Here is a 25585-nt window from a genome sequence, read left to right as displayed (position 1 = left end):
TCTGATGTCAATGCGGAAAAAAAAATATTATAAAGTCTTTTGCGACCTCGCAACGTATTCAATGGGACGCCGGGAGGAAAGCTAACACTGGTCGAAAGGATACGTTATATTTTAGACAAAACCGTAGGCTACGATCGGAGTTGCGACGGGGACGGCCGACGTAAACGTTATTGCGATGCGTATTTTCGGCGGTGAATGGCAATATAAAGTGGACAACGTAGCGTCACTTCGGTTGTTACCAATGTACTGAATATCATCGACCACGTTGTTTTATTTATTCGGGAAGACGATGGACCGATCGGTTTACACCGTTCAACAGTCAAACATACATTCGTATTAATACAATTTCAGTTTTAATTTTTTTAGAGTTTTATAATCGTAGAACGGAGTTCATTACTTATCACAAGAAACTTACGGTTTAACAAAACGTAATAAAATACGTAACACCATCGACTAGATTTTAGGCGGGTACAAAATATTTAAAGTTCTATATTTCGCTCGCGATGCAGCCATTTGGTTATTATTATTATTTTTTTTTCAACGATTCAAGGGTCGTTTCGATTTCCATTGACGTGAACCGTCGGTCCCGTTGACCGATTTGGTTTCCGTTGTGTGTAATGGCGGCGGCGGCGACGACGACGGACGATAAACGCGGGAGCCCGCGATACCGCTGACGGTCAGTCGCGCGCGATGGTGCGTTCACCAGACGAAGCACTTCTTGGACGGGTTCATGGGACTGTCGACAGGGCACCGCCAGACGTCCGCGAACTCCCGGCTGTTGCGCAGCGAGCCCACCACTCGCACGTTGTTCGGGCTGTGGTCGTCTTCCGTCACCGCGCTGGATCCGTCGTCGGGCTTGTGGCACCAGACCTGCGGGCGAAACGGCCCTGTGAACGTGCGGACGGAAATCGGACCGGACCGCGTAGGAGGGAGTCGTAACCAAAGCAAACGATCGCTTATATTATATATTTTACGATGAAAACTGACTCGAACGGGAGGTAAACGCGTCCCGGAAAAAATTATTGAACTAATCGAACTACTGACTGTTGATCGATTATCGAAAGAATTTAATCGATCTTTTGGACTGATTTAAATTGGAATGAAAATATCGATTCGTTTCATATGTGCGTTTTTTTTTAATCAACAGATTACACTATTTGCAGATTTGCCTATGGAAAGCAGATGAAAACATAAAACGTGTAGTGACTTTTAATGATAGGTGATTCTTGAAAATGAAACGATTTAAATCGGAATGAAAATTTCGTGATCAAAACAAACGGTAGAGTAAACACGGCAAAAAGGTCGATAATTGATTCGCATAAAATATCGTATCAATGATTCGGTTAACATGAAAAATCGGATTAACGATTCGAATCGATTTATTAAAAAAAAATCGAATCATGGAGGAGATCGATTCAAAAAAATCGATTCGTCGCAGCATAAAATATCAATTCAAATCGCCCATCAGTAGTCTACTGACTATTAACTACCCGGTAACCGATCTATAACAGCACATTTCCCTTGGATAGCTACACGTCAAGCCATTGCGTCCGGACAATTTTCTGACACCACCCTGTTGGCTCGACCAGTACTTACGTTCGCGTAAGCTAAAAAAAACAACTTGTCGCTGGTGTAGTCTTTCAGTCCGGGAAGCTGGACGTCGTTTTCGCTTTGAAATATCTTGTACGCCAGCCACGATTGTCTCAAGCCGATGTTGTCGGCCATATTTTCGGCTAGGGTTCGTGTGCCGTTCAGCTGCAAAACATCAACAAAATGCATTTAATAGAAATATAATCGTATAGAGAATATCAGGTTTTTATTTTAATTTAGAAACTATTGTTGCGGTATCTCGTCGCGGACGAGAGTATATACCGACAGACGGTGAACGTACATAAACGTTTTTGTTCAACATGAACTGATCGTATTCTCTGATGAAACACTGCGCTCGTTTCACGTATTCTCGGATTATTCCCTGCGACCACCACATAGTCTTCTTACCGTTGACATCGAAATTCTTTCCTGCAATCGGACATTCAAAAATCGTAAACGTTATCGTGGCACGGGCAAACAACGCGCGTTCTCGTTAAAATACTGGCTCGGTACCTTCGATGTCGAATCCATGGGTCATTTCGTGTCCAAGAATTGACCCGATAGCACCGTAGTTCACAATACTAGAGAACATTTTTCAAAAAAACGTAAGCGTTATAATTGTTGTGCTCAAATATCGTGTTGTCTAATGCACTACGTCGACTTGGATAAATTTCAAACAAGATAATGTACTTAGTAAAACTATAAAACGTGCAACTTACTCGACTCCTTTGTAGAAAAACGGCATTTGTAAAATTCCAGCCGGGATCGCTACGGGAATATTGAAAAAAAAAAAAAAAAACGATAAACAATTGTACTCGAGTTCACCAAACAGTCGGTTTCAACACTCACTAATGGAATTATGTAGTCTACTGTAAAACGCGTTGACTTCCAGTGGATCCGTCAGGATTCTGCAGAAGAGGACGATAAATTCGGTTGAGCAACCAAAAACGAAGTATTGAATATATCTCATACTTACGACAGCGAGTGGTTAGTGACAATCGGTTTGCCCCATTCTTGTAACACGCTGGCCACCTCGAACGTTTTGACGTCCAACATGCTCTGAAGGTACTCGTCTTCTCTAATCTCTATCTAATTAGAAAAAAACCATACCGTTCACAATTCGATGGTTATGACGTAACAGAATACAATATATAGCTGTTAAACGTTAATCTTATAGAACGATGTAGACGCGTGTTCCAAAACGAACTTACTACTGTGTAGTAAGTTTTATGCTTTGCCTTTATCACCTTGGATGGTATCGCGTGAATCAGTCAAAGGCGTCTCGGGGTTTTTACTAAAAAAACATACATACGTGTTCATAAAGTTTTTCCAGCTCTTCCGGAGTTTCGAAAATTTCTGGGTATCCGATTTCCGCTTTGATGGCGTCAACTTTTTTGGAAGTCACTTGTTGCGTGACGCGGTCCGTCCATTTGGATTCTTCGATCATACCCTTAAACGCCCGTTGTAGTTGGCTGAGCATTTTACGCACCTGTTGCGAACAAACACCGTCAAGATTTGGTTTCTCATGTCAATCACGTTAACCGTACCGAGAACGGCCGTGCCTTACCTTCACGGAAGTCACACTCAAATCGTCACGGACGTAGAACTCGTAAGCTATGGGCAAGTTCATGAACGTCTTGGTCACGTCCATGCACACTTCTTTTCTACGGACAATACGATCGTTATTAAAAGTTGTTTTTTTTTTCAAAATTTACGTTCTCTTATAGTTAGGGGTACCTGGAAGGTTTTTTCAAATTTGGAAAAATTGATTCGAAGAACGACGATTTAAATCTTGCCATCGTGGTAGTTGTGTGCGGGATTAAAATTTCCACAACTTTCCACCAGATAAATTGTTCTGAACGTGATTACGGTGTCGTCAAAAATCATCATAGGAAAAAATAACAAAACCATAATTTTTAATATAGGCATAAATACAAAATAACAAAATAACAAAGCGTCATGTGTAACAAATGGTATGGAAAATTAAACACTCTACCAACACATTTTTTATTTCAGAAAAACGAGGATTTTTCTATGAGTATAATATTTTTTTTTTGTTGTTTTTAATTAGTTTTATTATGCAATCTGTAAATATATTATTTTTACAATAACTATAAGCGCTGTACAGGTAGAAATAGAATAAAAATAAATAAAATAAAAAGGGACTGATGACTTAAGAACTAAGAATACTTATTAACTAAGAATCCATCCAGCGATGGAACTTCTTGACATTGTGAATGGGTTTTATTCAATCAGTAGACCCCGACACCATTTTCGTCTTAAACGTCTTCTGGGGTCACCTAGGTTAGTGAGGTCAGATAAGTTTGATATTAGAAGATTGTGGTGATTGGAGAGATTTGAGTTATAATATGTAACAGAAATCGTTGAATAAATAATAACCGGTGGTAGTCTTAGCAGTAGTTCTCTTTTATTCGATTTAAAACAATAACACTCGCTCAGTATAAGTCTTACTGCGATCCGATGTCTATTCCTCCTAAGAATTTTGTTACAATAACGCTATGCTAAATTGTAAAGCGTGGTCTTACGAAATTCTTCTAGCGGAACGTTTATCATTTGCGCTTGTAGTTCGATAAAATATTTCGGATTCCGTACGAACACTACGTCGTTCATCGTCAACGTGATGTTTGTTCCCTCGGTGAGTCCGTCGATGAACGACTGCCAATCAAACTGTTTTGGACACACACATAAATAATTAAGTTTATCTAAAATGCTCAGAAAATGTCATGTACGTATAGGTGCAAGTATGTGTGATTCTTTGCGTTCCACTCGTCATCATGAGGAAAACTAATCACTAATTCGATTTTTTGAAGTAAAAAACGATAAGAGTAATTGAGTTTGAAAAACTATGTATAAACCGTGGTGTTAATTTAGGACGGTTTTCAAGTATTTTAAGTACTCAAAAAACTAAATTATTTATCATACTTATCTATGAAGTAGTATATAACAAGTGTAACTAGCCTAGGTTCGAGATTATATTTAAACCTGGTGTCATAAAGATCATCAAGTTTTAAAATAATTCAGATGAATTATAAGCTTTCGTTAGAATGTCGAACTAGAATTGAAAATTTTATTGAAACGATCGTGGTGATTGACGTGCAATAAATCTCCTTCTAAATTTCTAAGCCGGACAGAAAAAACAGGTGATATTTTTTAACTATAACCTTGTGCCTACGAAGCATCGAAACAAACAATCAGTTCGGACCGAGACGAGAGATTACTTTTCGCACTAAAAACTAAATCCATTTCCTAGGTTCTCTTCGACACGAATATCGATAATTTTAAAACCGGACTCGTTCGTACATTACACATTATCCGCGTCCAGTTCACGGCCTATAGAGGTTATTCTAATTTTCGAGTAAGGTAACATATTTATATTGTTCACCCGGTATTATGAGTGTTACCGGGGAAGACGGTAACGGGCAAAACAAAAAGCAAACATATGGCCATAGAACTAATTAGCTTCGTTCAAAGCGTCTTCGAATATCGACCGCGGTATCCGAGAATTACGAACAGTATTGTCGGGTCGGAAAGGATAAAAACAATTTCCGCGGCGGCGGCGGCGGGTGGAGTAGTAACTATTGTTGTTACGAACTGACGACGGTGACAACCGTTGACTGTTACGCGCGTGAACAACAGTAACGCCTTCACTCCTCCGGTGCCTTGTCAGCACACAACTTTGTCACCAACAAAAGTGTGGAACTGATCACGATTAGTGGAACACGGTGCGCTATCGGTGCGTGTGTTCTGAAATAATAATCATAATCGAATCGGAATCAGTACTGTACCATATCGTCTTCTGAAATATCTGACAAATTGGAAGACATGAAATCCTTAAGGCTCTGAAATGTGAATTCTTTGGCCGGCTGCTCTGCGTCTGTTTCCCGCTGTAAACATTATAGATACATATGCTTACGTGCATTTCAAATAAAAACAATCGTAAGAATAATACACGCGCGCGATCAATCGCGGACGTCGTTCGAACGACCGGCGTCGGTGCGTGTGTGCGGACAACTTCTACACGCGCGCCCAGTGCCGTCGCGAGCTTTTGCTAGGCCTCGGGCAAAATCGGTACGATTTTCTTACTCACTAAATATATTTAACTGTTCTAACTTGACAAGTTGCGGGCCCTCGAATCTATTTCAAGTGCGAAGCCTTAGGCCTAAGTTGCCTAAGTCGTGCGCCCGCTAACGACGGCGCGTACCCCGGCCGTATACGCTTGTCGGTAAAAAAAGGATAAGAAAAGATTACCTTCAAATTCGATTCGAGTATCAGGATTTTGAGCGCCAACTTGGACAGCGCGGTGGCGTTGTTGGTGTCGTCCGCGGCCAGCTCCCTGATGACCGACACCATGTACCGCACCTTGAGCAGCAGTATGACCCTGGCCGTCTGGTCGGGAGCTTTGGAGGCCCGCGGCCGCCGGCGGTGGTAGCCCAGCGATTCCGGCAGTGGCGACGTGATGCCGGACGCGGGTCCCAGCTGCGACAGACACGACGAGAATGAGAAACGCTGAAATGTCCGAAAGTTTTGGCCGACGCGCGAGGCCCGGGTTCGCGCACAGCAGGGGTTCGACTCTGAAACTCGGACGGGAAAGACGCGCGTTCGACAACGCTCGGTTTTCGGGTTGAAATGCGTTTCGGCGGGGTGCGCTGCAGATTTTCGCGGTTTCTCGTAACGCATCGGTTCCGCGCAGTACCTACACGTCTTTCAACCGTCGCACAGGGGTGAAAGCGAATCGCTATTTTATTTCCGTTTGTTCGGAACGATACGCGGTTGGTTTTCAGATTCGTATCGTAACGTATCTCGTCTTGACGTCTTGTCGAGAACCCAACCGTTGTAGAACGAGTTTCGAAATCTTACGGTTTACGAGATGTGTTCGCGAACGTGCGCACCTCGGGTCGTACATTTTTAGGCGGGGAGATACGAACGCAGTACGGTCGGAGTTCGACGTCGATTCCGTCAGCCGTTTTCTAAACGCGCTCGGGAAATCAGCGCACGGTTCGTCCCGCATCCGTTTACGACGTGTTTCACGTCGATGGAACCGTAAAAACAGTGGTTTGGACTTGATACCGCGGGCGAGGATAACTCCCTCGGAGGCATTCGGACAACTAGTTCTCGGCTTCGAACACCGATATCCGTTTCGGACGATTTCCGCGGCGCGTTCGGAGCGTTTGTTTTCCCGTGAAAACCCGGGCCTCGGGAGCGGTATACGTGTAAAGGGTGACTTCGGGGATGTGACATTACGAAAAGTGACGCTCGGTCAGCGACCGGATCCGGTTCCAAAGACAGTTGGATCAGGATGTCCGCGCTCAGGTACCGTTGGGCCAGCGCCAGGGTCCGGGCCACGTTGAACACGCTGCCGTTCGTGTACGAGGCGGTCGTGAAGTCCGGAAACGTCCGCGGAAGTCCCAGTCTGTCCAGCACCTTGTACACCGGTTCGTATCCGGCCTCGTCCAACACGTCTGCGAGCGGCAACACACGCGATCGTTTGAACAACGTATTTACGTACGTACGGGGTGGTCCAGTAAGTCTTTGCTATCGGACTCGGCTCGCAACTTTAATCATCAGTTGTTGTTGTTTTTAAGAATAAGCGATGGTTACGATTGATTTTTTTTTTTTTTTTACTCGCAATAAGTTATAAAAATTAGTTTTGACCAATAAACGATGTTTTATGGTTTTATTTATGGCTTGGAAATAAAAAATAAAATAAAAACAGTGAGCAAAGACTTTTGGGCCACTCTGCCGTATACGGTTGTCGGTCAATCGGCCGAGACTTTGTCGCGCTCAAGTTTAGCGCGTTCAACACCCGGGACGTAAATTACGCTCGTCGTTTCGTCGTAGCTCACGCAACGGTTTACCCCGGACCGATCACAAGATTGTCGGTCGGTTGTTGTTTTACTGAACAATTCCGATACAACGCGAGTTAAATTTATTGAAATAATGACGTGTACACTTTTGACGTACGTTTCGGAATGTTTTCGTAGACGGTAGTTTCTGAGAAAAAAACAGTATAAAATCGAAAATCTTGAATAGTATTTATTCCGAAAAAATCTCCAAAGAGAGCTGCGAGTAATAACGAAAAGTATTTTTTATTCTTCTTTTTTTTTATTATTCAAACAGAAGAATAGAAAACGAGTTTCGATGAGAGTATTAAATTTAATCGCTGTAATAAACCAAAAAGCGACCGACGCCGAATCGGCGGCGGTACTCTTTGTACTTCTGCGCAGTAGTATTACTATTACTATACACCGTAGTTGTATATCAAATAAATCGCTACCCTCCGAACGATGTATACTACACGAAATCTCCGTTCACGTTGCGTACCCATACGGATTTCACGCGAAAGAGGGATGCGTTACTACCCCATTTGGCACCTGTCACGCTGCATTTCTTTTACCTGTATTTAGACACGTCCTATACAGTCGTCTCGCTTGTTTCACCGACCTAAGATCGTTTTTACGATCCAAGTCTCCTAAGATCTCTGGAAAAAAAAAATATATATTTCTATATAAATAATTATCAGATAATAATAAACGTAAAACAATTACAATAAGAGTATTAATTAAAAATGAATTCAATTTAAAACGGGTACTGCGAAGGACGGCGTTCCTGAAAACGTATGGTTACTAATTTACGAGAAGTAAGAAAAAACTTTATCGGGGTAAAGGTACCTACGTGCAGTACGAGGTGGACCAACGGTAACTGCTGTACGACATGGAACAACGGATCTAAGCGAAAGAAGTTTAAATCGAAGTAGAACGTTATAATAAATATGCAATTTTTTTTTTTCTGAAACGTGACACAAATATGCCGCAATGAATTTCGGCGAGACATCGTTTTTCCGCGGACTCATGCGGTAAAATCGGTTTTATAGTCGCGTTTACGATGTATTTTCGAGCGACTGGAAAAATCGATCGATACGAAACCCATTATATTTCTTGTGCGTTTTCCGAACGCGATTATCACTGCAAAGGCGTGCGACGAAAACGAACTGAACCCGCCGTCCGCAACGTTTGTGCACGACCCAAGGTCGGTGTCACGCTCGCGATCCACGGTGCCGATTCGGAACCCTAATGGGTACCTCGGACCCAATAATTATTACCCCCCCCCCCATTCGGGTGGTCGCACAAATTGTCCCCTACGAGTACGGTTTTTTATTGTTGTTATTATCGCGTTATCATAACACGCACGCATTGTACCGTTGCTGTCGAACCGTTACGCAATGTCACTTATAATAATAACACACTCACTCGTTATTCCCATAGAAATATACCGTGTCCTTTCGATAAACCAAGAATTGGCCTGGCCAGGTTCCGAGACGTAATGATTCTGCCAGTTGCCGCACGCGAACTCGAAAAAATTATCGCACGGGTCGACGGCCGTGTTCATCGATTGCATTATGGTTGTGGCTGCGTGCAGAGGGCGAGAACAAGAAGTTGACAAGAAGTTAAGGAATATCGAACGGCGAAAAAAAAAGTAATGGAAAAATAAGTTGGCACACCGGTTGCTTACCAGATATCAGACATTCGTCGCTCAGGCACGTCGTCTGACTCGCGACACCTGGAACACACGACCGGTGTTATTATTGCCGTACGCTGGATCCCACCGGTCCGTGTTCAAAGCGAAAACGAGACCGCGGCGAGCCTTCAACTCAGTAAGTACGTACCTTTTCGAAACCGTTTCACCAAGAGTACGAAACACACCGAACTGAGGACAGCTATGCCGACGATCAGCCATCTTTCCAAAACGCTTCTGCCGTGTAACAGTTCTTGAAATTTTCTGTTGAACATTTGAATACAATATTATAATATACAGTTAAACAAGCGCACCCCGGGACGTTATTATTAGGACGTTAATATTGCGCTGAAACATACGCGGTCCAACTACAAACACCCGGTTATATGTTAAACTCTATTGACTGTCGGATCACCGTATTATGACCATTCGTCAATGGCATTTTATAATGGACGTATAATTCCGAAGATTAAACAAACCCAAAATATTATGATATTGTTATGTAATTCCATTGGTATTTGCTGCCAATACGTGAACAGCAAGTGCAAAAGATAATGCCCACCATTGAATTATAATTGTCGATAAAAGTTTCCATTGTTGTTTTATCCACGCAGTAACTGCCTGTAAGGGACGTCGTGGTCGAGTAGGGTACTCGAGGGCTGGGTCTAAACGTATGGTCACTGGTTCGAGTCCGGTCGTCGGCAGTCTCTCTGCAATCTATATTGACCTTTCCTAAAGAATAAACCATCACCGCCCCCCTTCTAACTGGTAATTGAGTCTTATAAATATAATTTTTGAAAAAGAATAAACCTATCTGTCGACACTTATACTAACATGAAGGGAAAACATTTTAAAAAACCTGTCTAAATTGTATTTAATTTCATTCTGACGTCTAATGAACAACTAACGTGTAGCATTCGGCAACATCGTATACTTATTATTATAAGGTCGATTGAATTAATTGAAAGTTATTCATTGCGTTTTTAATTGTATCCTACTACTAGCGATTGGTTTGGGTAGCGATCGAAAAGCAATTAATTTTGAAGAAGATTTTTATTCGATTTATGTAACCCATAACAAGTTTGACCGTTATTTTTAATAGTTTTTTCTTCTCGTTTTCGTTTACTTTGTACGTTACTGATAAAACGGGTTATCCATCGGTACACAAATCGAATGAGTTATTAAATACTGCTGCAGAGTTGTAGAAAATATTTGTACAACACGCTGTACTATAATCCCCAAACGAATTAATGATCAGTAAATCATCATAAAACTCATACCAAATGATCTCCGGAAATTAACGTAACGTTGTAGTCATAGGCGCAACTAGAGTAAAAAATCTGGGTGGGGGGGCTACAGCCCTTCTACCAAAACTTAAAATAACCTGTATATTACCCCTACTCTTATATGCCATGTTAATGTATTTTAGATTTTGAGCAAAGTTGGATTTACTGCAGTATGTCTTTTTTTTTTTTGGTATGGATTATTCGAGCGAGGTAAATGGAACGGTTTGCATCTGCAATCTGTTTAGTGCGTGCTCATCTTACCGCGGCCCGTCGCAAACACGAGAAACGAAACGGATCTCGAAACCGACCGGTGTGCCGATGGTTTGTCGTTCGGATTATCGTTTTTTCGCGTACCCTCGGCCGTAGACACTACACGTGGGATTGTTGTAAGGTTCGCGAAAATCGTGTTTTAATCGTGTCACGATGATGATCGCTAGCGGAAAAAGTTCGACACGCGCAACGGTGGGTGCCTGAATCCCTCACCCCCCTCCCCATATCACTAAATCCGTCACCGACGATGATATCGCATAACATTACGGTCACATAATATGGGTTCTTACCTGTACTTGCGAGACGTCACCGAGATGAAACCGTCGGTCTGCAGGTGCTGTTGCGCCGGTGCCATGCGGTACGGGACTTGCGGTTGCTCGGCTGACGGGTCCCGGACGACTTGGACGGCCACCGAGCGCCTGTGATTGTAATCGCGGAGATTATCGTTACCGTTACCTCTCGCGCCGCCGCCGGCAAACGACATGATTTGCACGTATTACAAGTGTTACGGCGCGCGGACGGTTGTCGTTGCGCTTTGAAAACTCTTCGAAACGATGTTGTAACGCAGTGGCGGCAACTATTGGTAGGCTCTTCGCGGCTCTTTCGCGGGTCCCAGGTGACGGGGCGCGCACGACTCCGCGCGACCGGCTGCGGCGACACGTTTCTCGGGGGGCGCGTGCACGGATTACGAATGGGTAAAAAAAATGTATTGCAACGCGAAATGGCAAACAAACGGAATGATAAAAAAAAAAAAAAAAAATTAAACGAAAAACACCCTACGTGCGTGTCGTCCGAAACGTCAATCAATCGACACCGCAGCCCGCATGACCGCAGCCGCCACCCTCCCAACGTCGGGCAGTAGTTGACCGTGGCCTGCGCGCACGCTGATCGCGACGAAACGTACAAAACATCGGACATACCTTGGCGAAACAATGTTACGCCAAGTGTTCCGGTCGGAAACACAAAACCTAACCCTACGCCCACCGACGGCCACCAGTTGATCGCGTGGAATCCTATACGATAGCGGATGCTCCGTGTTCGGATCCTGTACCGTTCATTTCATTTCCAACGGAAAACCGAATCGACAAATAACCAAACGCCTAAATATACGCATCTAAGCAGCCGCACGTCCTCGTTATACACCAGGAATCACTAACCTTTACACAACGGGTGAGCTGCATTCGTAAAGTTAAGCCTCCGGTGATCTATATCAAGAAAATTCTAGGATGCTTGAGTAAAAGAAATTTAAAAAAAAAATAAAATAATAATTATTTATTATCAATCTGCCGTGATGATATAATAGTAGGTGCACGTGAACATTTCAAAAATAAAAATACAAGTTCGTTAATGTGTTAATGCATGAGTTTTTGAACTTTTTATTTCTAGAATAAATCGACTGCGATCGACCGGTCGGGGACCCTTGGTCTAATAACAACGGTTAGTCGAACAATAACCTATACGTACAAACAACCTCTAACTTGATAAAAAGTGATTTTATTTTTTCAAAACTGATGTTTAATATAAAGATGCAACCTTTTAAACAAACAATATTCTATTGTGATAATATTTAACATTATGATTCAATATTAATGCGCGTTACGAACGAATCTCTAAAATATACCGATGTTCTAATAGTTATGTTTCCTGCGTGTAGATAATGTTGGATCGCTAATCCCAAAAAAAGGAAATTAAAAAAATAAATCTATACATAAATGCATATTTGAAATTTAATTTTCACACGCGTTTAGATGCACTTCAACGAGTGGAATTAATATTTGGAAAACGTCGTAATGGTCGAATATTTTGCTTCCACTAAAAAACACAAAAAATGTATTAAGTGACGGAATAAAAACTTCGCGCTACTTAAACGTTCGAACGGCATGCGAGTAAGTGTTGAACGTACTTGATTCCATATATAACGATGCAAACTTAATTGCTTCATATTTTATGCATACTATTTGGTCGACATTTTTTTTTCAATAACCAAATTCTACGTGTCCCGATGGAAATTTATCGAAACGACTTTTATCGAATTTTAAAATGCTTTACCTACTCGGATTTATCATAATACAGGTCACATAGCTGAGTCGGTATTTATGTTTTGTTAAAACGTAGGAACATAGAAATTAAATATTAAATTTAAAAAATCAACATTTAAAAAGCTGAATAGTATATTATGTATACATGCACGAGCACATGTTATGTTTGCATATCTATTCTTCATTGTATAGAATATCGACGCGGTGACGACGTGTATAGTTGAAAAAATACCATACAAATAATAAAATAAAAATGTAAATATCCGTATAATGTATTGGACTTGTTGACATGGTAACGTTATTTGCCCGATATGTATTTTAATGTTTAACTACTTTCTCTGGAATCAAATAGAAAATTTCGTAAGCAATTACTGTCATTGAATTAAAAACGCTTGAATTTCGACGAAATAATAACTATATACCAACTCGACTAATGAAAAATCTGATCGAAAGAAATCGTTCCAATACTGCCTGTTCATGATATTTAAGTAAATCTTTTAGTCGATAGAATTAATTCAAAAATAATATTTAATCTTAAAATAATCAATTATTTATTCTTTGAGCATTTTAATAATTAAAAAAAAGAAACAAAAAAAACTTTTTCCTTTTAGATGTAACCACTCAAAAGCAGTTTTTCATTAGTTTAAAACAACTACAAGCGAACCGTCTATAAATGTAAACAATTCGAGCAAAAAGTTCAATTTTTCTTTTTGAACTTGTTATCCAAAACGGTTATCCCTATTAATATTGTTGGACTTTATCGCTCATCTGCATTCGAAGTGATATTTATATTTTTATCAAGATACCACGAAAACACGAACCCGAAAAAAAAATATATATATTAATTATACACGTGGAATATTCATCAGTTGGTGGGTTTTTTTTTTTGATTTTTATTCACAATACACGTTTGATTCCATTGATTCGTGAACACGTCGAAACCCCACTATTACGTATCTGTTCGGTAATCATTTTCGTACAATCGATTAAAAAAAAAAAAAAAAGAAAATTACAATAATAAAAACCGTCACCTAGCGTACGTTAAGCGGCACGCGCGTAAAATGACGAAAAACACAATTTCGACGTTAGTAAAACGTAATGTTTTTAAATACGATACCGAAGCAGACTTTCACGCGCGCACACCATTCGATTAACGGCAACACGCATCGATTGCAGTTTATTACAATAACCGTCAGGATCGTATTTTTTTTTCCATCCGAACCGAATTTTACCACGCGCATTACATAAATATTGTCATAAATATTGTTCTGGGTAAGAGAATGTTTCGTGTACGCCGGATAACTCGACGGAATTTAAGGGGTCCCGTGTAGGCAATGTTAACGACATATTTTTTCAACTATTTGCATTAATCCTCAACCAAACGTTTTCGGCCGACCGCAGGCACCGCCGTGTATTGGTTCGCGATGAAATGCATTCCTCTCGATTTTATTTCGCCATAAGACAGTCACGAGATTCATTTGCTAACCGATCCGCGCACCGGCAAACGTGCGCACGTACAACACGCGGACAGAACTCGAACTCGACGAAAATCAGAAACCTTCGCATCGTAACCATCGTAACGAACACGCAATTTGCGCCAGTAGTGTTTCCTCGTCGTGTCCAGCGTAAGTCGGTCTGTGGCAGGGTTAGACGATAGGATTACGCGTTAATTATGTGGAGACTTGCAAACCACGTGGCAGCAAGTTTTTTTTCTTCTATTCCAGACCACGGAGCTCCAAGAACGCTACGGACTCGACGAGCGGATAACCAAAACGGAATGAACATCACCGGACTATCACTCACCAGATTTGATAAAAACGAGCGTGAATTATTATTTTTTGGAAATAGCGAACGAACCAGGTTATAATAAAATATTATTACAACCAGGCCCAGTTATTACGTAATTGTTTACTGTAACGTTCTTTTCGGATTATAACAACGACCGAAAGGTTTCCGGTTTCGTTTCGTTTTGTTTTTGAACATTCGCAGGTAAATCTCAGAAACCTTATTTAATATTTTGCTCTGAAAGTATTTTTATTATAATTATTACTATTACAACGCGTTAATGTCATAACATAATAGTGTCTGGAAGGAATACAATTTTTTTTTTTATTAATTTTCATCGTTAGATAGGTATAATTTCGATAAATTTGGAGTGGGAAAGGGAGAAAAAAAACGAATTAATAATAAACCCCAATGGCCTTGAATTCGTTTCCTTACATTACGAGTATATGCGCGTAATAGAGCCCTAACCAAGTTCTAAATACAAATCGCACCTGGCGCCACAACACGTTACGTCGTTTTCAAACGAATATCGTAATTATCAGATAATCTGTTTTGAAATATTCAATAAAAATTGCTAACAATTATTTTTAAATAACCGATTGAAATATTTAGTTTTAAATATAACTCAACATTAACGCGATTTGAAATGTTTACAAGATAAATTCTGAATGTTTTTATATAACCGTCTTAACAATACGGTTCAATGTATTACAATATATAGTAGACAAAGTTTTCTAAAGAAATGATCACCGTTAAAGACTAGAACGAAGCGTAACCTGTCAATTCTTCACGTGATCTCGAATGACGACGGAAAGTCGACGACGTACTAGAACAAACCTAACTCAATCTAACCCTGCATAGCAACGAGTTTCGCCTCCGGTCGCCGGACAACGCCCCTTGCCGTGGACGAACCGTTGAATACTCGCGCTCGACGACCTCGGTCCTTTCGACTTACCGGAGTGACGGGTTTTCTGTTTAACCACTCGACGTGTCGTCCGTTATTCCCGGGCACTCGGTGCCGCGACACCGTCGACCAACCGGACGGGTGATCCTTCCGGACGGCCATGTCCTCCGGGTCCCGGAAACGCCGCGGCCGCGTCCCTCGGCCGGACCATACGGAAACCCTTGGCCGTGACTTCACCGGGTCGCACCAGGGGGCAGTTGCGGCTGAGATGGGAACCGTCGTTTTTATCGAAACTGCACGCGCGCAACGATGGTCCCGGGACGCGGTATAACCGTGTGTGCGCGAATGACACCGGGGCAACGGCAGACTCGTTGAATTATAAATGAGTAACGAGTTATCAATAGGTCGTTAAACTGCACCTAGCCCGTCTGCCCGCCCTTCGAGCCGGTCGCCTTAACAATGAAAACCTTTAATGGTCCGTCCGTGTATTGACACGGTGACGTACGGCCCACACACGAGCATACAGGGTGTTTTCCCCGTATTCGTTATCGTCATCATGCGAAAACTTTGCGATAGGTTAGTTTTTTTTTTAAAAAAAGATCAAAGGTCGATGTTGTGTGCGATGAGTGGGTGCCATTAATCTCATCCGTCGTCTAAGTTCCTGGATCGTTTCGAATGCAAAACTCAAAAACCATCACGAAGGGACGCTTACGAGGACGGTATTTATCGACGTATTGTAAAAATTGCAAATAAACGCAAACGATTGAAAACGGAAAAATCGGACGAAAAAAAAACTGACATTCTCCTGGACAAGACGGTTTGCGGCGTGTCCGCTATAAACAAATCACCCGGTATTGCGTATACACATACACGGGTACAAGGTTCACGGTAGCGCGTCGATTTAGCGCTGTTCTATGCTTTTCGAACGTAACGCGGTGGCAAAATTAATCGTACCAGAAAAATCGGTGTTTAGTAGCGTTTAAGTTTTCAGTTTTTAAATATTTCCACGCGACGAACGGATAGGTTCTACTACTACCCTGATGTTCTCGAAGAAAAATCGATTATCTAAAATAATCTACACCATCACGAGATCGAACATTTTAAATACGTTCTGAGCTTTTGATAACAATATGACGTCACGTCACAACAGTAGTTCAAACTGTTCGCTTACTCAACTTACCACGACCGTAATAATGTTCAATAATCAGACGGATCTGTCGACTGTCGTAATCAGTTTTGGGACGTGTAGTATAGTTGATTATTTTGGATCTCTATCAACGGACACTGGTTTTGAAAAATGAAATCGTATCACTTCCGTGCCTCGGTATACTTCAACCTTTAGGAGGGAAGAACATTCGCCATAAATATACTGTTCAATAACCAACAAGCAGACTAAATTATTTTTATAAATTTATTTTACATAATCATAGGGGAAAAAGCTTCAATATAAGTAGGTATGATATAATAATATACGTAGAGTAATAAATTAAAAATTGGTCTTTGGCACATTGAAATAACCTTACACAAATATAAATATTATTATTATCATCTAAATCTATTTCGTGACGACGTAGTTATTATTTTAAGTCTTACGCGTGGGTAAATAAATGCTTACATTAAAAATTATTATTCTAGAACTCTCGGGGACTTGAAATCCCTACGGTTCTCGCTTCGGTGGTGAATCAAAAACGATATTGCTAATAGTTCAACTATTAACCCGAGGTAGTATTCGGATACTCTTAAGACATTTGAACATATTTAATAATAAATACGCACGTGCGCTGTCTGTACTATACTAGTGAACATTACGAATGTGCTCCATCGTGAAAATCGGGACATATTATCTATTTTATATTACAATAAATTTAATAATTCATTGGTCGAACAATTCGTAATTATATAGTATGACTATCGTTTTGATTTTATGAACACATACAATGACTTAAATGTTTTAAAAATTATTACAGTTAACTTAATATTAACGACTAAATGGTAAAACGTTTAATGTGACGGTTGACATTGATGTTTGCTCAACGCAATTCTTCAATGTTTGTTTTCTTCCAGCATCCGTTCGGCAGCGCTCGTCGTATAGCTTCAATGTTGGCAACATCATTGGACAACGCTTGAATATCGTCTTCATAGGTCTTGATCAACTGAGCCTAAGGAGTACAAGACAGTATTAATAATAATAGCAATAATAATGATAATAATAATAATAATAATAATAATAATAATAATAATAATTATCAACATAGCACGATTTGTTATATCACTGTGTTCTCATTAATTTTAAAACGCACCTGAGCGATCCTCGCGTTATTAATGGTCATGAGTTTTTCGTCTAGCTTAGCACTGATAAGATCCTGTTCGACCGACTCCAGTCTTGTGCTAAGTTGACTCAACTTTTCACTATCTATAAGCAAACGATAAATTTTTAAATATTGGCAGTAAAATTACGCTTTGTACCGTTGACAAAAACAAAAAAAAAAAAAATAGAACGATGGAAATGGTTTTTATGTTAACGAAAATTATAGTTCAAAATATATATTTGATTTATGGATAAAATAAACAGTATTTTAATAACCTATTGAAACGAAAAAATATTTTCAAAAATAAAACTGTAAAATGGGAATTATTTGTTTTGTCAAATTTTATAAATATTAAATTGGTACATTACAATAACAATCAGTTTACTCACCAAAATCGACTATGTTTGATAATTCATTTAATATCTTAGTAACATCTTCTAACCCTTTATCTACCAATTTCTTAGCTTCAGATGCTGATGTTTTGGCTTGACCAATTTTCGTCTTTGCCTATAATTTAATACGTGTTGTAATGAAAAAGTTTAAAATATTTACTAACAGTGACGATACATAATGCATATTATTATCTAAATGAGTGTCAAATTTACTTCGTTAATGCTTTCCTGGTCTTGTTCGAATTGGCTTTCGACGGTTTTCAAGCGTTCTGCAGTGTATTCGACTCTTTTTTCTAATCCGTCACTTTCATCGTTTAGTTTATGAGCTTCAGACAACATTTCTTCAGCAGCATCTTTAATCTTATTTGCTTCCTATTGTTATAGTTATAAAAAAAACACCATGAAACTCACTTGAAGAAATCCTTTTATTATACAGACATACCTTTCCTGCTTGTTCGGCATATGTATTTTGTGCTTGTTGGGCAATGTCCCTGGCATTTGTAGCGCTTACTTCGGCTCCAGCTAGAGCTTGTTGAGCCCTGATAGTCTTATCATCAGCTTCTTGTATCAACTGTTTGATTTCAGAAACTTGTTCTAATGCTTCTGTGGCATTTTTTTTACTATCTTGTACTTGTTTATCGAAAGCTAAAATTTCCACGTTCGATTAAACAAACCGTTTCAAATTATATATCAACTATTTTATCCTCACCTTGAAGTGTGCTCAGTGTTTGCTGAGCTTCTTCCTTAATCCTGACGCCTAACTTCACTGCTTGATCTGCTTTTTCAAAAGATGCATTTGCTTGGGCCATGATACTTTCTCTTTGTTTTTGCTGTAATTCACCTTGCTGCAATGTAAGCTCTGACTGTTGCAATCCTTCGGCTACTTCCATTAGAAGGTTTGCAATATTATCATTGTCTTTTTGCAATTTCAAATCGTCTTTGATTTTTTGTGACTGTAAAATAATATTTTTGTGATTTCTATTAGTGTAAAATTTTAAAAAAAAAAACATATTGAAATGTCTATCCTTACTTCAGCATTTAAATTGGAAATATTTTGCTTTAAATCAGCTAAATTAATATCTGGTAGATTGATTGCATAAATATCACGGTATATTGTCAATGAGTCGTTATTGATCATTGATACCGATTCTTGAGCTTCATTCGCTTGTCCAATAATTTCGACCAATAATTTATCTTTTACGTAGTTAAACTCGGTATCCAAATCTTTTAATTCATCGCTAAATAAATATACATAAATATTATCTCGTAACTTATAACATTTAAACGAACATATGTAAATTATTCTATAATACCTAATATTTTTCTGCTGATTTATGGCATTCTTGGTAATTTCATGAGCTTCAGCGGATATGTTTATGGCTTTATCTGCGATAGCTTTCATTTTTTCTATTTCTTCCTCTTTCCTAAAATTGATTTTTTTTAAATTTTATACTCTATAATTCCTAAGAATTATTTGAAAATTTAACTTACATCTCTACGAATGTTCTTGCTTCCCTCGCTATCTCGGACATTTGATCACTTTGTTGACCAAGTTCTTCACTCTTCGATATTGCTTTTGCAAGCGCTGTGGCTCCTTCCGTTTGAATATAGTCCATTGCATTTTTTAAAGTATTGGCAGTTTCCTCATTCATTTTTTCTATAGCCATAATATTTTTTTCTGCTTGTAAAGAATTTTCTTCAGCTGTAGCCTTCCAGCTATTTGTTTGTGCCATTAGATCTTGAATTTCTTTTATTTTTTCCTGTAGAGAATCTAACTTGTCACTTGTTGGTACATTACCTGTAATACGCACATACAGAATTCATCAATTGAACCCATTATATTATAAGATATATGTAGTATACATATTAACATAAGATTTAAAAGTGTTTAACACATACCACCAGTAGCCAACTTGGCATTTTTTTCTAACTGATTCACGTACAGTTGTACTTCTGCTAACTTCTGTTCAAAGTCTGCATCATTAATGACAGTTGGATTGTTGTTGATATCTTTCAAGACTTTTTCCAATTTTCTTAAGTTTTCACGATGTGCACCAACAGCATCCTGAACTAAGTTGTAACAAGCTGGACAATCCACACAACCTCTTTGTCTATCATATTTATTCTCTTTACATTGGTCGCAACGTCTTCCTTCCACATTTTCCATACACTAAAATATAAACTCAAGTAATTAAACATTTCAATTTATCCAGAAAGAGATTATTCTTTCTTTTTAATATTTTTAATATTTACAATACGGTTATATTGCATATTAAAATATTTAGTTTTTTTTTTTAGCAAAAAAAATGTGTACATTAGTTTTAAATTATAAATTTATATTATTTTGAAGAATTCTAAAGTTATAAAAAAATAAAAACTGAATTAATTGTAGTAATGTCAATTTCGAAATCCACAACTAAAAACTTACTGGACATTGCCCATTTGCATCACACTGTAATGATATAGAACCGATTGAATCGCAAGCACACGGTTTACATCCTTCAACCGAAAATCCGTAATGGAACGGTTCGCATGAATCGCATTTCTTGCCTGTTATTCCAGGTCGACATACGCACTGGCCGGAGAACGTATCACAAGTATTATTGACAGAACCGATCGGATCACATCCACAAGATTGACAGCCCTGAAATCGTTTGTTGTGTTTAAACGTGACTGTGTATAGGTTTTAGTATTTTCCGCGCATGGCTTACATCCCCACTGGCTATATTGAAATATCCAACTTCGCATTGATCACAGTTTATTCCGGTTACGTGTGGCTTACATTGGCACTGTCCATTTAACTGATCACAAGCTAATGGCCCGAATCCAGTCTCGGTAGTTCCGAGATGATAGCAGTCACAAGGTTTACAATCTCCTTTCTCGGGATCAAGAGCGTCTCCAAAATACCCTAGAAAATGATATTGACAATAATATTAGCGTCCAAGTATCGAATGAATAAACGGTTATATTGAACGACATTTGATTTCGAAGAACTACTGTGGTGTACCTGGTAAACATTGATCACATTGCGGTCCTCCTGTGTTATAAGTACATTTAAGACATTCACCGGTCGTACGGTTGCAATTTCCGATTGCATTTGGATCCACGTTAGAATTACAATCACATGGCTTACAAATGCTAATTGGTCCGTTCTTTCCAGTTGGATCGCCAAAGTACCCATCGCTACAAATATCACATCTAGGACCTGAAAAACGTACGATGTATAAGCTTGGACGGACAGAAATAGTGGCAAACAATATTGATTTACCTCCGTATCCTTTGGGACATTCCAAACAAATAACTGTATCCTCTCCAATCAAAACACAACTTCCTTGGTTTGGGCACGGACACAGTTTACAATCATAAGCGGTCCCTTGTAGTGCATTGCCGTAATATCCTTTTGCGCACCTGTCGCAATTCTCTCCCGCGGTGTTGTGCTGGCAAATACACCGTCCTGCATAAATCATTTCAAATGTTTTCATTTGTTTTTTCGACATTTTCCTCGGCCGATAAGATCAGATGTACAGCACACGTTTACGGAATAAAAAAAAAACAAATAAATTACCGGTATCTGCGTCACAGATAGAGGCATGTCCGTGACAGTTACACGGAACACATGGTGAGAAAGGACCACCGCTAGTAGGTTCGTGACGAGAACCCGGTGCACACGATTCGCAGAACTGTCCAATATATCCTTCGGGACACGTACACATCTCAACCCAATTGGCTGGTAATCCCGGAGCACCTCGCCTAGCTGTTTGGAGTGAGAAATCGTCCAAGAATCCGACACCTATCCGAAAGGTAATTTTAAATTAATTTACATCGCGTTATAAAGTCGTTTGCTCTTAAGAGGACGTACCTCTATCGGAATATGTTCCTCGTATTTTAATCGCCGTTAAATTAGATAAGACACTGAAAAAGTCACGCGCAGACAATCTAGGCTGCCAACCATAGTCCGGATTCTCGTGCAGACGGAATTTATACATTTTTGGCTATCCATATTGAATAATTTCACAATGAATAATTGTTAAAATCGAACAATGAAAAATATTTACCGTGTCAGAAGGCAATTGGTTTCCTTGTCCAAAGATCGCTTGTGTGATACGAAGACCGGAACCACCTTCCAAAATAACGTCGTTTATTTTTGGTTCGGGGCTGTTTTCACCGATACTCAGTTTGAAAGTCAAATCGTGATTGTAACTGGATCGTTGATCACCGAGGAATTTATCTGCAATATTGATTGTAAACCGATGTTCATGTTTGAGCATTTGAACAGCATTCGTTATATTTACCCGGTGCCAGGAAGTACACGGAGTCTCTGGACGGCGAAGAAATTTCCAAGGACTGTTTGAACGGACTGTGAACCGGCAATATTGTTCTACCATACTGGTCCGAACCGTTCCAACGTTCGTTGCCCCTCGCGAACACGCTCTCAACCGAAACTGGAAACGCACGCGTAAATAACGAAAAATCAATGTAAAAATGTACTCGGTTCGTGCGGAGTGACCAACGTCAAATTACCTCTCGAATAACCCGAGGCGGACTGGCACACCGAAGAATGGCCGTAACAGAAACAAGGCGTACAACCGAACTCGTTCTCTTCGTCCAAGTTGAAGAACCCGGGCTTACACCTACGTGACGAAACGTCGATTAGAACGGAATCGGTCGCGGATGATGAATATTCGATATAAAAAAAAATGTCGCCCTTTCCGCTAAGGAATAACGTCGTCGTGATCCGCGTCGTAACGGACCGCGTACGATATCGAGTACCCACTTGTTGCACTGGATGCCCTCGACATTCTCCTTGCAAATGCAATTCCCGTTCTCGGCTTCGCACCTCGGCTCGTTGTCCAGACTGCCGGCCACGTTGCAACCGCAAGGTTTGCACCCGGTCGTGCTGAAGTCGAAATGATTGTCAGCGCAGCGGTCGCACTTGTCGCCGGTGACGCCGGCGCGACACTGGCATTTCCCTTCGCCGTTGCACTGCAAGCTCCACGACCCTGGGGAACGCGCACACGCGTTATTACGTCCTTTCGTCGGTCTAAGCCGATCGTCGCTACTCACCGACCGGGTCGCATTCGCACGGCGAACAATGCGTGTCCCCTTTCCTCTGGTAGTAGTTCTCCCGGCACCGCTCGCAGTTCGTCCCGTCCCGGTTACCGGTGCAGTCTAGACAGTGTCCGCCGTGTCCGGTCCGGTCGTACAGATCCTTGTCGAAGAAGCATCGGTGAGAGAACCCGTTGCAATTGCATTCTGCAACGAACCGAGAATACAACCGTGTCAGTGCAAAAAGGATACAGTTTCGGGTGCGCCCGCGCCGACAACGGTCGCGTCGTACACTGACAGCCGGTTGGTACAGTAGTAAGACACGATCGTACGTCGGCGTTTCGGATTTTATGAAAAAACAAAAAATTTAAATGAACGGCTAACGCGTGACGCAACGGTCGTAAACATAATCCAATTCTTCTGGGCGGTGATATCAACTAGGATCACGAAACTATTTAATTGTGCTGGTGTGTGTGTGTGTGTGCGTGTATGCGTGCGCTCGCATCGCACACGACACGAGATCGGGTATTGGGATAATATTAGCGCACGCGGTGGAGTACGCATGGAAATTTGCGTGGGAACGAGAACGCACGAGGAGTAACGCTTTAGACCGACGTGAAACAAGGATGTTGCGGCACCTGTGCGCATGCGAAGGACATGAGCATATGATGGAGGCCGTTCGCTTCGCGCATTTCAACGGATTATAAAAACAAAAATCGGCCTGTATTAAAAAAAAAAAATATTTGACACGGCCTATGGGTTTCAACGTATGCGTTCACGAAACGGTAGCAATGATTGCAGAGTAAAAATAATAACAACGAAAATTGTTATTGTGTTACGTGATGTTTGCGGAGTAGCTGATTTTAGTAACATTTCATCCTGTACGCGTGTGTCGGAAACGTGACGGTAACGCGACCAACAGTGGCGTTGGTCACGAACGAAATCAAAGTTGACGGTGATCGGTCACAAAGACGATCGGTTGGAATCGTTCGTTCGGCAATCTGTATACGGGAGGAGGGGTTGATACGCGACGGAGTGTCGCGAAAATCGTATGCGCCGGGCGAAAAGATTTTCAGGCAGCCACCCCTCCCTCGTAGCGACGGATGTGGAAGGGGTTGAGCGAAACGCACGTCGGAAAAGCCCTCCGTCAACTAAGGGCCCGACGGACGCGATGGAAATAACAATAGCGTTCCGTTACCGCTGGACACTAATGGCCCGCGACGTAACGTTTTCACGGGTCGTGTCCGAGGGCACTCGGTCGGCGATCGTACTTTCACACGGTCCGCTGGCGCCGCGCCGCAGTCATCTCATAGTCGCGTCGTTCGACCGCCATTCGACGTCGTTTTCACGAGTCAACTCGAAACGTCTTTCACGTCCGCACAACAGCTGTTTAGATACGTAATACCGAACACGATCCGTCGCACTCACATTGTTCGAACACCCGTGGCCGTGACACGCGCGGGTACGGCCGACGGCCGCGTAAGAACAACGCGGCGTCCGCAGCCCGTGCGAAGGGGACGAAGACGATGACGGGCAGTTCTCGGTAGCTTGCGGACTCTGTGGAACGCCCCAGAGATGAGAATAAAAAAATCGTATCGTAAGAAAGCGTCAAAATCGTTTTCCTTTATTTTTTTTTTTTTTTTTTGTTCTTTTCACTTTTCTATCGAAATATCTGATGCTTTTTGCAAATTACGTTTTACCAACATACGTTCATTGTAGTATGTTTCCATCTGGAACGTGAGCTGAAATTAACCATATCACCGTCATTTATGTGGCTCGATCAAGGATACCTCACGAAGACATAATTGTACAACGGGAGAAATGCTACGACGGTGAAATAAGTCGGATTAAAAAAATCAACCGATTCGTATAAATTTATTTTTATGGATATTGTATAATATGGATTGTTGACATTTTTAAATATTTGTACGAAATGTTAGTTTTAGCGCTAATTCTACAAGCAAGTGCTTTAGCAAGACCATAGCGATCATGTCGTATGGCCGGTTACAATATCCGCGGAGCATAAACGTTCGAACGACCGTTTCGGATGAAGAAGGAATATCGATCGTGTACCGTTTTCGCTATGCGCTGCGGAAGCAACTGGTGTTATTTACTGGTTATCGCGTTCGCAGTGACGAGAGAAACGATGGGTGCGCCGCGCGTATAACGTTGTCGAACATTGTTCCGTCCGGGCGAAGCAATATTTTCAAATCCATACGATTCCGACGCGTCACGGTCGATTTACGACCGAGCGTTTTTTTTCGTGCGATAACGAAACCGAAACGATTCGGCCGCGAACGCAAGTGATGATCGCTCGTCACGCGGACGGCATACGCGGTGGCGTTAAAAAACGGTTTGCACAGTAAAAAAAATGAATGAAAAAAAAGAGTTAGAAAAAGAACGCCGGACACGTCGAGACGATGAATAATAA

At 40.9% G+C, this 25585-nt stretch overlaps 2 protein-coding genes across 4 annotated transcripts in view; both read right to left on the bottom strand.

Moving 5' to 3' along the window:
• Positions 1–334: 334 nt before the first annotated feature.
• Positions 335–15544, bottom strand: LOC112693425 (neprilysin-like). 2 transcript variants are annotated; one of them, XM_025568487.1, is made up of 20 exons: positions 15459–15544; positions 10970–11098; positions 9275–9387; positions 9121–9168; positions 8859–9017; positions 8006–8089; positions 6853–7070; positions 5860–6087; positions 5397–5495; positions 4137–4278; positions 3328–3445; positions 3158–3254; positions 2903–3079; positions 2567–2679; positions 2440–2498; positions 2310–2358; positions 2104–2171; positions 1892–2019; positions 1597–1755; positions 335–870 (listed from the first exon to the last, which is right to left on the bottom strand). In XM_025568487.1, exons 2-20 carry the CDS (start codon positions 11032–11034, stop codon positions 700–702), a joined length of 2295 nt encoding a protein of 764 aa, XP_025424272.1. In that variant the 5' UTR covers positions 11035–11098; positions 15459–15544; the 3' UTR covers positions 335–699. The 2 variants fall into 2 exon arrangements, with proteins under 2 accessions (XP_025424272.1, XP_025424271.1); XM_025568486.1 differs by lacking the exon at positions 15459–15544 and having other exon boundaries at positions 10970–12003.
• A 1397-nt stretch (positions 15545–16941) lies between these two features.
• The window catches only part of LOC112693427 (laminin subunit gamma-1), a 50884-nt gene continuing 42240 nt past the window's right edge, over positions 16942–25585 (bottom strand). For both annotated transcript variants that reach the window (XM_025568489.1, XM_025568490.1), the window contains 21 exons: positions 23173–23361; positions 22883–23108; positions 22630–22739; positions 22401–22550; positions 22164–22336; positions 21968–22100; positions 21674–21898; positions 21377–21562; positions 21116–21313; positions 20820–21016; positions 20537–20752; positions 20008–20278; positions 19600–19906; positions 19422–19532; positions 19139–19346; positions 18818–19061; positions 18551–18753; positions 18322–18480; positions 18106–18223; positions 17708–17820; positions 16942–17566 (listed from right to left, as the gene is read on the bottom strand). In XM_025568489.1, the coding sequence (XP_025424274.1) occupies positions 17438–17566; positions 17708–17820; positions 18106–18223; positions 18322–18480; positions 18551–18753; positions 18818–19061; positions 19139–19346; positions 19422–19532; positions 19600–19906; positions 20008–20278; positions 20537–20752; positions 20820–21016; positions 21116–21313; positions 21377–21562; positions 21674–21898; positions 21968–22100; positions 22164–22336; positions 22401–22550; positions 22630–22739; positions 22883–23108; positions 23173–23361 (3866 nt within the window). In that variant the 3' untranslated portion in view covers positions 16942–17437. The remainder of the gene's footprint in view (positions 17567–17707; positions 17821–18105; positions 18224–18321; positions 18481–18550; positions 18754–18817; positions 19062–19138; positions 19347–19421; positions 19533–19599; positions 19907–20007; positions 20279–20536; positions 20753–20819; positions 21017–21115; positions 21314–21376; positions 21563–21673; positions 21899–21967; positions 22101–22163; positions 22337–22400; positions 22551–22629; positions 22740–22882; positions 23109–23172; positions 23362–25585) is intronic.

This window comes from Sipha flava, unplaced genomic scaffold, assembly GCF_003268045.1.
Source record: "Sipha flava isolate LNK unplaced genomic scaffold, YSA_version1 86_pilon_pilon, whole genome shotgun sequence".
NCBI classification, from domain to species: Eukaryota; Metazoa; Arthropoda; class Insecta; order Hemiptera; family Aphididae; genus Sipha; species Sipha flava.
The sequence above is the reverse complement of the archived record's forward strand: the minus strand, read 5'-3'. Positions and strand labels throughout refer to the sequence as shown.

Coding starts and splice junctions, on each gene's coding strand:
- LOC112693425 (XM_025568486.1), bottom strand. CDS start 11,163: ATGTCGTTTGCCGGCGGCGGCGCGAGAGGTAACGGTAACGATAATCTC. Junction 3,080..3,157: donor TGAGTGTGACTTCCGTGAAG/GTAAGGCACGGC, acceptor TGTTCGCAACAG/GTGCGTAAAATGCTCAGCCA. Junction 2,359..2,439: donor TAGACTACATAATTCCATTA/GTGAGTGTTGAA, acceptor ATATTCCCGTAG/CGATCCCGGCTGGAATTTTA.